Genomic DNA, 10,838 nt, shown 5'->3' on the forward strand with positions numbered 1-10,838 from the left:
GCATCGACAACCACCGCACACCACCCATTGCTTCCACCACCCATCGACACACACCATGCCCGCCAATGCACACTCCGCAAAGCCACGACGACCCCCGAGCAGCTGCAAAGATGCGAAGGAACAAGAACAACACCCACCCAACGACGCCCAATGCCAGCACACGCGAATGGACAGAGGCGCCGACGGCGAGCTCAGGTGAGCTCACTACCCTCTCCCCCCTTTATTTCTCACATAAACCAGGTGCCACGTCACCGACATGGCACCAGACGACGAACGACGAACCGAAATTCGTCGTTCGTCGTCGTTTTTTTTTCTGCTAGACCACGAAACACCCGCAAATGACACCCTCTGCCCACAAAAAACACCCACCGCCCATGAAGAACACCCACCAGCCCACAAACGACGACCGCCGCCCATGAAAAAAGCCCAGCGCCCACAAACGACAAGCGCCACCTACGAAAAACACCCAGCGCCCATAAACGACTGCCGCCGCCCATGACAAATACCCAGCGCCCACAAACGACGACTGCCACCGCCTATGAAAAACGCCCAGAGCCCACAGATGACAACTGCCACCGCCTACGAAAAACACCCAGCGCCCACAAACAACAGCCGCCGCCCACGAAAAACATCCAGCGCCCCCAAACAACGACTGCTACCGCCTACGAAAAATGCCCAGAGCCCACAGACGACGACCGCTGCCACCTATGAAAAACACCCAGCGCCCATAAACGACCGCCACCGCTCATGACAAATACCCAGCGCCCACAAACGACGACTGCTACCGCCTACGAAAAATGCCCAGAGCCCACAGACGACGACCGCCGCCGCCTATGAAAAACACCCAGCACCCACAAACGACAGCCGCCGCCCACGAAAAACATCCAGAGCCCCCAAACGACGACCACCGCCCATGAAAAGCAGCCCACCCATGCCCACGGATGACGAGCACTCCCTCGTGATGAGCTCCTTTCACTCCCTCCCCCTCAAACCCTCCCTGTCTACTCTCTGTCCTCCCCCCCCTCCCTCTCCCTCCATCACTCCCACCTCCCTTCCCTCCCTTCCCCTCCCTCTCCCTCCCCCTCCATCACTCCACCTCCCTTCCATCACTCCCACCTCCCTTCCCCTCCCTCTCCCTCACCCTGTCTCCCCCTCCCTTCTCCTCCCTTCCCTTCTCTCACCCTCCCTTCCCCTGCCTTCCCCCTCCCTCACTCTCCCCCCCCCTCATCATTTCCCACCACTTCCTCCCTCCCCCACCCTGACCACATTAGATTATTAAATATTTTTGTATATATTTGTGTATATAGTCATCAATATAATATCTATGTTTAAATGGAAGTTTGGTATGGAATTTTGAGGTGTTAAAAGGTCTGACTGACTTAATCAAAAATTGATAGAATGCATGATACTCCAGTAGGAATCCAACTGAAGGTTTGGATTTTTTTTGTCTAAGTTTAGTTGGAGTCTAGTTGGAGTCTAATAGGTGGAAATTGCCTTTTTTGGAAGAATTGTTGAAATCCAGTGGGAATCCTACTGGAGTCCTGGAATCCAGTAGGAATCTTACTGGAGTCCTGGAGTCCAGTAGGAATAGGTGGGGGAGTGATAAGTACTGTCTATTTGGTCTACTAGTACACTTTGTAGTCCATAACTGACTTTTGTAGTCTACCTGCAATCTTTTGTAATATGTCAGTGTCAATTTACCTGTTAGGGTATGCACCTTCCATTTTTGGTCATTTTTCCCACGATACAAGAATTGTAGCCCTTTCTCTTAGCTTTCTAAATGTGTTAAAATCATTCTGTTTGGTGTTGTTCTCATGAAGAAAAATGCAAAAAGGTCGAAAAAAGCTGGCGATGAGACTTTATGTTATATCTCCACAATGGGAGCACTTTAGAACATAATTCCAACAGATTCAGGAAGCTACAGTGCAGGGCTACAATTAGGAAATAGGTCATGTGACCACCCTCCTGATGACCAAAAATCACAATGATATAGCCCAAGCAGCTAATGAAAATCGCAATGATATTGCCAAGGTGGCAAATGAAATTTCCAAAGAAATTGCCCAAGTAGCCAATGAAAATCACAATAATATTGCCCAACTAGGCTAATGAAAATTGTAATGATATTGCCCAGGTGCCTAATGAAATTTCCAATGATATTGCCCAAGAGGCTAATGAAAATTGCAATGATATTGCCAAGGTGGCCAATGAAATTTCCAATGATAATTCCCAAATAGTTAATGAAAATTGCAATGATATCAGTCAAGTAGCTAATGAAATTTCCAATGATATTGCCCAACTAAGCTAATGAAAATTGCAATGATATTGCCCAGGTGCCTAATGAAATTCCCAATGATATTGCCCAAGTGGCTAATGAAATTTCCAAATAGCTAATGAAAATCACAATGATATCGGTCAAGTAGTTAATGAAATTTCCAATGATATTGCCCAAATGGCTAATGAAAATCGCAATGATATTGACCAGGTACATAATGAGATGGAGGTCTAAGGCCTTGCCTACAATTAATGAAAAAAAGCGCAGGCTTTATGATAATGAAAAGACATGGCAACTGGTATGATTCCCTATCATAAAGACTGTGGACTTATACACAATGACCTCTAGGCAGTTACCTTATTTATATGATAAAAGTGGTAGCCACCAGTCTGATGCTTGGTTGAAAAAAGCGGTGGTTTGATCTTGTGCAAGTGCAATATGGAAGCTTGGCAACAATTGTTTCAGGGTGCGTTCCTGATCACTTTTCTTGACTCGCTTGGCTTGTCGGTTATCTGCTTCCGTGTCAGGGTTGACCTAGATATGTAGTAACACGATCGATCGTGCTCAGATAATACAAATAACGGATCACACACCCTTGCATGACGATTAGCACGGCAAACATGCCTCTCGGTGGCGTCATCAACGATGAGAGGAGCACAGATAGTCTTTTGCAGAGAGTGCCTCTTACCCATGGTGAGGTGAGATAATGAAGGATGGTTGATGTCCTGTTGGAGTCAAGCCACATTGATAAAACCTTAATTGGTGGCTTGATAAACTATACAGCTAGATTTGTGGCAAAACAGGTGGATTATTCCACTGCAACAAAAGAACACTATGGGAGACTGTAATTCAAAGTAAATACAACTGCTTAGATCGAAATTTTGTCACCCTCAGCACAAATCTGGTAGGAGAAGATACCACTGTCATGCCAATCCTGTATTTGGTCCAGGAACGATACTGCATGAGTGTGGACCTCCTCCATGAGAGTGAGAACAAGCCTGATGTCCTTGCCCACAAGATCAGAATATCGGTATACATCCCCATACCCATGCTCTTGTAAAATCTCATCTAGAGCCCCATGCACTTCCATCACAAGTTCTGCCCACCATTCCTCCCTTGAAGCACACACACTCACAGCCTCATCTGGGTTCTTGATACAGTGGGTGACTAGCTTGTCAACATAAGAATACATCTGACCATTAGTGGCTTGATTAAAGTGCTCACATGCGCTAGCAATGACATTGAGTGCATCAGCGCTGGGTCATAAAATTCATCAGAAATACACGGCGTGGCAGCACATCAAGGGTGGGCATACCTTGGATCAGGGCTGATCTTGGGGGTGTCTGCGGCAGTGGAAGTCTTGCATCTTTCCTTTCTTGTAGCCTGAACCTTTTTCTTGTATCAGCGACGTGCATGACGACAAATGCGAACTTGGTTCCTGAGAACTTGTCAATAAAATTCAAGAAAGGGAGAACAAGTGATGAACTCCTCATAATGTTTTTTCGCAGCAGTGTGATGAGCGAGTGCTTTCTCCTCGGGTGTGTGGTAGAGTTTTCGGCAGCCCATGTTGGGTTGGATAAGAGAGGTAAGTAGAAGATTGATAGCAGGCCTGCCTAATTAGGCTGATCATCTGGTTTCCTATGATTTTTTGCCACTGGTGTGAGCAACTTGTGAGTAATCATAAAAAGATCTTCAGATTCGGAATGGCCTGTCAATTCTGAGTTGAATGAGCTAAGAAACAGAATTGATGGTGCTGATGGACAAGACTCAATGTTGAATGCAAGTTGATACACAGGCTAAATCACGAGTGAAAGGGCCGCCTCAACTGGTTCTTCTGATTTTTATAAGGAGCACCTTTTCTATTGAAAACTTGTAACAATTGGGTAGACTTGTCTCAAATGAGTCTTCAGTACTAAGCAATAAGGCTGGCAATGAGTATTGAGTGGTACAACATATGTTTAACATCAAGTTTCAAGCATGAAGACGGTCTTCTTCTTACCTTTATGACATGCCACTTTCTCCCAAACTTTCTAGTCTGTTAGGCTGGTACATCGACAAAGATTCTCTGTAAACAAGGAATAAGACCAGTGCTCAGGACTGAGTGTGGCGCAGTATGTTTTAAGGTCAACAGAGATGATCTATTTTTAGGTATGAGCCTTAATTAGGCCATCCATCCTTTATGGTTTTGCCGAAATAGGCCCAACCCACTCAAATCCAATTGGAATCAGGAGGGGGACAGCAAATATATTGAGTAGATGAGGTACACAAATTCATGACACAAGAAAAGAAAGGCCGCCACTATGCTACAGTACACTAGGTGAGGTACAAAGTGAATGCAGAGGTGCGAGCAGCACTCATCCGAGAGTGTCCTTCCACAACACTGGCCACACGTGAATAGACTGCATGACTAACCTTGGTGACAAGGGGCGAGACAGTCTCCCTGCACTGGTCCTTACCATATTTTATCATAAAACCATGGCCTAGGCCAGGAAGGCCTTGTGCATAGCTCCACATACTTTTATGAAAAGTATATCATATATATCCCAGGCCCTTTTATGATAAGGATTTTTTTCATTTGTAGCCTTTTGCAGGCTGTCCATGTCAATTTCCCTTTTGAAGTATGCACCTTCCTTTTTGGCTCAATTTTACCATGATATGATAATTGTAGCTTGTCTTGGCTTTCTAAATGTGTTAAAATCATCTCGTTTTCATGGAGAAAAATGCAAAAAAAAAAAAAGCTGGCAATGAGAAAAATCTTTTACCTCATATCTCTACAATGAAAGCACTTTACAACATAATTCAAACAGATTCAGAAAGCTACAGTGCAGGACTACAATTTTTGTTTTTTAACCATTTTAGACAACTGGTCATGTGACCACTCTCCTGACGACCCACCTGACAGCAGCCAATGAAAAGGGCTGGCCTGCAATGAAAAGTATCCAATGAAATTTCCTGGCCTGCAATGAAAAGTATCCAATGAAAATACCAGCAGCAATGAAAAGCAGTCAATGAAAAGAGCTGGCCTGCAATGAAAAGTATCCAATGAAACATCCTGGCCTGCAATGAAAAGCTACAAATGAAAATACCAGCAGCAATGAAAAGTGGTCAATGAAAATGGCTGGCCTGCAATGAAAAGCAGATAATGAAAAGGGCTGGCCAGCAATGAAAAGTGGTCAATGAAAATGGCTGGACTGCAATGAAAAGCAGTTAATGATAAGTTGTGACCTGCAATGAAAAGTTATTGAAATGCACAAGGCCTCTTATGAAAAAAATCCTTATCATAAAAAGGCCTGGGATATATATGATATACTTTTCATAAAAGTATGTGGAGCTATGCACAAGGCCTTCCTGGCCTAGGCCATGGTTTTATGATTTGGATGGTAAGCACCACTCGCTGTGGAAAGAGATGCGATGATTGGAGTTGCGGCGGTGACGGAGGCAGATGGGGGGGCGCCAATTGCAGCAACAACATTGACGGATGCTGCTGCGATAGAGCGGGAGGCACAGATGGGGCACTGGAATGGCTGCATGTCGCCAGCACCGTCGTGATCAAGACAGGCTTCTTTGGAGGCGTTGTTCAGGTCTTCATCACCGTCAAAGCCAAGGATGTCGTAGCTGGTGGAGATCGGACTGGTTGCATGGTCAAGGATTACAGGAGGGGTCGAAGGATGAGGCGAGCCTGTGGAACGATCAACAATTTGGACAAAGGCACGGACAAAGTCCTGGCCTTTGGCGTGTGTCAATCGCAAGGAGCGGATCGCATCCTCGATGGCTGCAGAGGGCCATTAAACATTGTGGACAAGGGGAGGTCAACGGCTTGAGTACTTACCAGTCATCGTGGACGATGAGGTGGGAACGGGCACTTCATAGTCAGTGGTAATTGCCATTGAAAACAAGGTAGTGGGTCAGCAACAACAAAACATAAAAACTGGCATTCAGATGTGGACGTTGGACGTGGTTGTAGCAAAGGAGTTGAAAGGGAGGATCTCTGGTTCCAACAGCTTTTATAACTGTGGGCGGTAGTGCTTCTGAAGGATATTCCCACAGTGAAAAAAAACAGTATAACCCAGATGAAGAGGAGAAGATGTACCCATTTCTCATCTTCTGCCTCCCCCTCTAAAAGCTAAATGAGTGATCAAGGTGTCGAAGGTGTCGATCCCAGTGGTGGTGTGTGAGTGGCAAACTTTAAGCTTGTCTTTGTTGTGGAATGTTGAGACTGATGTTTTTCTCGTATGTCTCAGGGTCAACAAGAAGCCACTGCTCAAAAATCTCTTGCGCAACTGGGCCAAGGGCCAGCGCCTTGCTTTTCTCGAAGGATTTATCGCCGACTACAAGGAGGCTTTGCATACCAAGAAGAAAGCCTCTTCTGTTCTGGACGCCATTGTCAACCAATGGTTTACTCACTTTCACTGGACTATCCCTCTGTCTTCTGGCAACTCTGCAACTGCTACTGTCCTTCCAATGGATGCCCAGGGCCACGAGATCTTGAGCCCCACAGATGCAATCCTCAAAGGCAGAGTAATTGAGTGTGCGCACACAGTACGTATAATTTCATTCTTGCAGATTTCCCAATCTAATATCTATCTTTAAGTCTCTTTACCACTGGTACGAATACCGATGCAAACGGACAGTTCCTCAGATGGGTAAAGGCAAGAAAGACCCCATCTCCCTCCTACTTCAAAAGCTTCTCAGGTGTAGCACGTCGCCTACTAGGCGTAGCGCAGGTTGGGAGACTTGGGGGAAGGAGAACTTCGCGTCATTGAAGGCAGAGTTTGAGGCAGACTTTGCGGTGAGTGGGAGGCCTAAATCTGCGCATGCGGCTGCTCAGAATGATTTCAAGTTGGTGTGATTCAAGGAGCTTGATGAAGATACGCAGAATCACTGGAATGAGGTTGCGAAAACAAAGTATGAGGAGGTCAAAAAGGTTGCGCAGGAGCGCACAGATAATTCTGGGCTACTAAGTCCAGCAGAGGCTCAAGCGTAAGTCTTCTTACCTCTTCCCAGCTTTCCGATGGTTGATCCCTTTCAATCTACAGAGTTTTAAATGACCTCCCAAGTGTTTTTGGACCCACGATTCAATCAATAGGTGAAGCACTGGGCATGCATGTTACGGTTTTGATCGGGGGGCCAGAACCAAGCAAAAAAGGGCAACTCAATATGATCGGGTAGGTTGTTTCATTGACCTAATGGACAGTCAGGCTAATAGTCCTTCAGTATACATCATGGCGAGAACAAAGCTGCCGTCCCTAAAGTATGGCCTTTGGCTGAAAAGGAGAAGTGTGCTCTGGTAAAGGATGCCTTTATTTTGTTCCTGGGTACTTGTTATTGTACATTTCCTTTTTGTTTTTGAAAAATTCTTGCTGAACTCCATTTTAGCCATTGAGGAACAGTGCACATGGGCGTTACCCCAACCACCCACTCCAGTCAACACTAACATATCCACGACGGAGGGGTACCTACCACTTATATGATAAACCTTACGCAAATGCCTGCACAGTTATCTGTTTCCTGCCAGGTGTGTTATGATGTGAGATACTTAGGCAAGCCCAATTAAATATGTCTCATTTCCTGCCAGAGGCATTTCATTTTTTTGTCAGGGATATTTCATTTCTTGCCTTGAGATATTTCATGTTCTTAGCTGGGCTATTTCATATCCTTGCCCAGGGCTATTTCATATCCATTTCATTGCTTACCCTGGGTTATTTCATATTCTTGCCTTGGGTTATTTCATATCCTTGGCTGGGCTATTTCATATCCATTTCATTCCTTGCCTTGTGCAATTTCATATCCCTGCCCTGGGCTATTTCATATTTTTGCCTCGGCAATTTCATACCTACCCTACTGCATTTATCATTGCCCCCTCACTGTTTCCCACAGTCTGCTCACTGTTTTCAGGGTCCAAAAGCGCACTTCTAAATATGGAAATGTGCACTTTTCTAAAAGAAAAATAGCAATAAAATAGGGAAAATTCATGGGATAATAGTACTCAAATTTGCAAGGTTTGTATTTGTCAGGGTCCACTGGGGGATGTCACGATATTGGTCATATGACCAATTACCGAAAATGGTCAAAAAAACAAAAGTTGTAGCCCTACACTGTAGCTTCCTAAATCTGTTCAAATTATGTTCTGAAGTGCTCCCATTGTGGATATATGAGGTAAAGAAATCCCAAAAGTGTCATGTTTTTTTTTGCATTTTTCTCCATGAAAACAAAACCAAACAGTATGATTTCAGTATATTTAGAAATCTAAAAGAAAGGGCTACAGTTATTGTATCAAGGGAAAAATGACCAAAAAAGGAAGGTGCATGCCCTAGAAAAGGAATTGTCAGATATAGACTACAAAAAAGTCAGACTCAGACTACAAAAGTCAGACTTAGACCCAGCTAAGAATATGAAATATCTCAAGGCAAGAAATGAAATATCCCTGACAAAAAAATGAAATGCCTCTGGCAGGAAATGAGACATATTTCATTGAGCTTGCCTAAGTATCTCATATCATAACACACCTGGCAGGAAACAGATAACTGTGCAGGCATTTGCTTAAGGTTTATCATATAAAGTGGTAGGGACTAGTGCACGATGCCGGCTCCTGGTGCCTCGTCTCAAATTCCCACTCAGCCTTCGACCCAGCCTTTGAATCCCTCCAACACCGTGGGTGAACGACGTAAACGGAAGTGAAGCACTGATGCGAAAATTAAGAAGAAGAGTCGCAAGGCTGAAAAGAGTAAAGAATCCCAGAAGCGGCCAAACATCGCAAAGCGACAGTTGACTCGGATGCTGAGGATACAGCTGCCTCAGATGACTCAGAACCATCGGATAATGAGGGGAATGACGATGATGATGAAGAGGAGGAAGATGAGGAGGAGGATGAAGAGGAGGAAGATGAGGAGGAAGATGAGGAGGAGGATGAAGATGGGGATGACAAGGATGACAACAAGGACAACGATGAGGAGCTCCTACAGACTTAGTGTTTGGAAGTCCGGTCTCGTGACTGGAAAAAGACCGTAACCAGACCGGACCAAGACCACAAAAGACCGGACCTGCGGTTACGGTCTTTTATTTTTGAAATGTAAAGACCGCAAAAAGACCGGTTAACGTGAACCGGTCTTGACCGGTTTGGACCGGTTTTTTGTAGCCCCTTAAATATCCTTTAAAACGCACCCAAGAACGTACGATTTGGTAAAAAAACGTGAGAGATATGAATTAAAATGTAAATTACTTTTGGGAATAATAGATGTACCAGACTTATTTTATAGAAGCACCAATACCTAACGGAATTTAACGTTCTTGGGCTCGTTTTGAAGCTATTAGAGATGTTAATAAATTTACCGATTCATAATTTTAAAATATTGGCCTAAAGACCGGTCATAAACCGGTTAAAACTGATGCAGACCGAAACCAGTCTATAGACCGCAAAAAACCGCGGTCTGCGGTCTTTTTGCGGTCCGGTCTGGTCTTTTGACTTCTGGGCAAAAGGCAGACCGGTTACGGTTACGGTTAATGCCCCTGGGCATCAAAAAACCAGACCGAACCGGACTTTCAAACACTATACAGACTACCAACAGATGCAGCATGAAAAACACGACGATGGATCCAAAGCATTGGAAAGGTGGGAAGGCACCTGTCAAGGCTGCCATCAACCTACCAACGCCTCCCTCATCAGATCCCCCATTGCCCACTCATTTGGCGCCATCTCCATTGACTGCTCCTCTGATCATCGCACCCTTGGGATCCCCATCATCCATGATGATGTCACAGCCAGACGCCGCATGGCCATCGTGGTTCCGTGATGCCCACACGCTACTTTCTAGCCAGAGTCTAGGCATGGTATTTATGGCCCTAATTGAACAGTTTGTGCAACTCGAAAAACACACCGCCTTTGCACCAGGCACACACTCTGGAGGTTTCAAGTTGGATAACAGGCTGCCAGAAGTTCACTATTGGATCTCTTGCAGGCAAGTGACGGAGCCTAAAATATCAGCAGTGAAGGACTTTGAGGCAAGTTGGTGGAAATGGTGGAAAGGGTTACAGCCGGATTGGAGGGTTGTGTTGGAGGTTGAGGGCATACTGGACTCGGCGCATCAACCAACCTTGATGGGTAACGAGGATTGGTTGGCTGTGGACAAATATGGTAGGAACGCGTTCTTTTTTGTGATGGTGACACTCTTGTGGTGGGGAGCCGCCGTTCCGGGCCCAGCTAATGGAGATGCCCACTGGATGGCAGCAGTTAGGGATGTCGGGTGGGTGCTCACTGGGCTTTTAGGCAGTACTTTACAGTGCCCCACCTATTCCTGCAGGAATGGGGTCATTCCAGTGGAATTCCAGAGGAATAGGACTGGAATCAAGCAGAGTAAGTTTTTTTCAACTCCAACCTTATCCTGATGACTTGGCACTCATATTTCCTGATAAAATTCACATGTAGAAGTCATAGATTGAGTTGTAATGTATTTGAAATGTATTACTACACACACTACACAGTTTATCTTAAAGGGAGGGGGTAGGGGAGGGACAAGGTGGGGGTGTATTTATATTTTTGGGAGGGACAAGGAAGGGGGAAGAACAAGGG

General features: G+C 45.3%; 4 protein-coding genes across 4 annotated transcripts; 3 read left to right on the forward strand and 1 right to left on the reverse strand.

Annotated features, from left to right (window-relative positions):
• Positions 1 to 2,892: 2,892 nt before the first annotated feature.
• On the forward strand, positions 2,893 to 3,332 carry LACBIDRAFT_335121 (uncharacterized protein; the record flags this gene model as incomplete). Its single annotated transcript, XM_001889983.1, has 3 exons — positions 2,893 to 2,970; positions 3,056 to 3,126; positions 3,167 to 3,332. 3 exons carry the CDS (start codon positions 2,893 to 2,895, stop codon positions 3,330 to 3,332), a joined length of 315 nt encoding a protein of 104 aa, XP_001890018.1.
• A 2,293-nt stretch (positions 3,333 to 5,625) lies between these two features.
• LACBIDRAFT_316697 (uncharacterized protein) lies at positions 5,626 to 6,159 on the reverse strand (the record flags this gene model as incomplete). Its single annotated transcript, XM_001890005.1, has 2 exons — positions 5,626 to 6,044; positions 6,102 to 6,159. 2 exons carry the CDS (start codon positions 6,157 to 6,159, stop codon positions 5,626 to 5,628), a joined length of 477 nt encoding a protein of 158 aa, XP_001890040.1.
• Positions 6,160 to 6,399: 240 nt separating this feature from the next.
• Positions 6,400 to 7,743, forward strand: LACBIDRAFT_316698 (uncharacterized protein; the record flags this gene model as incomplete). The annotated part of the gene is made up of 7 exons (XM_001889984.1): positions 6,400 to 6,443; positions 6,514 to 6,811; positions 6,864 to 7,061; positions 7,128 to 7,252; positions 7,309 to 7,437; positions 7,487 to 7,599; positions 7,649 to 7,743. The coding sequence occupies 7 exons, from the start codon at positions 6,400 to 6,402 to the stop codon at positions 7,741 to 7,743; spliced, it is 1,002 nt and encodes a 333-aa protein (XP_001890019.1).
• A 2,116-nt stretch (positions 7,744 to 9,859) lies between these two features.
• On the forward strand, positions 9,860 to 10,708 carry LACBIDRAFT_335124 (uncharacterized protein; the record flags this gene model as incomplete). The annotated part of the gene is made up of 3 exons (XM_001889985.1): positions 9,860 to 10,512; positions 10,570 to 10,622; positions 10,695 to 10,708. The coding sequence occupies 3 exons, from the start codon at positions 9,860 to 9,862 to the stop codon at positions 10,706 to 10,708; spliced, it is 720 nt and encodes a 239-aa protein (XP_001890020.1).
• Between the last annotated feature and the right edge of the window lie 130 nt (positions 10,709 to 10,838).

The sequence above is a fragment of the Laccaria bicolor genome, genomic scaffold (genome assembly GCF_000143565.1).
Source record: "Laccaria bicolor S238N-H82 LACBIscaffold_77 genomic scaffold, whole genome shotgun sequence".
Lineage (NCBI taxonomy): Eukaryota > Fungi > Basidiomycota > Agaricomycetes > Agaricales > Hydnangiaceae > Laccaria > Laccaria bicolor.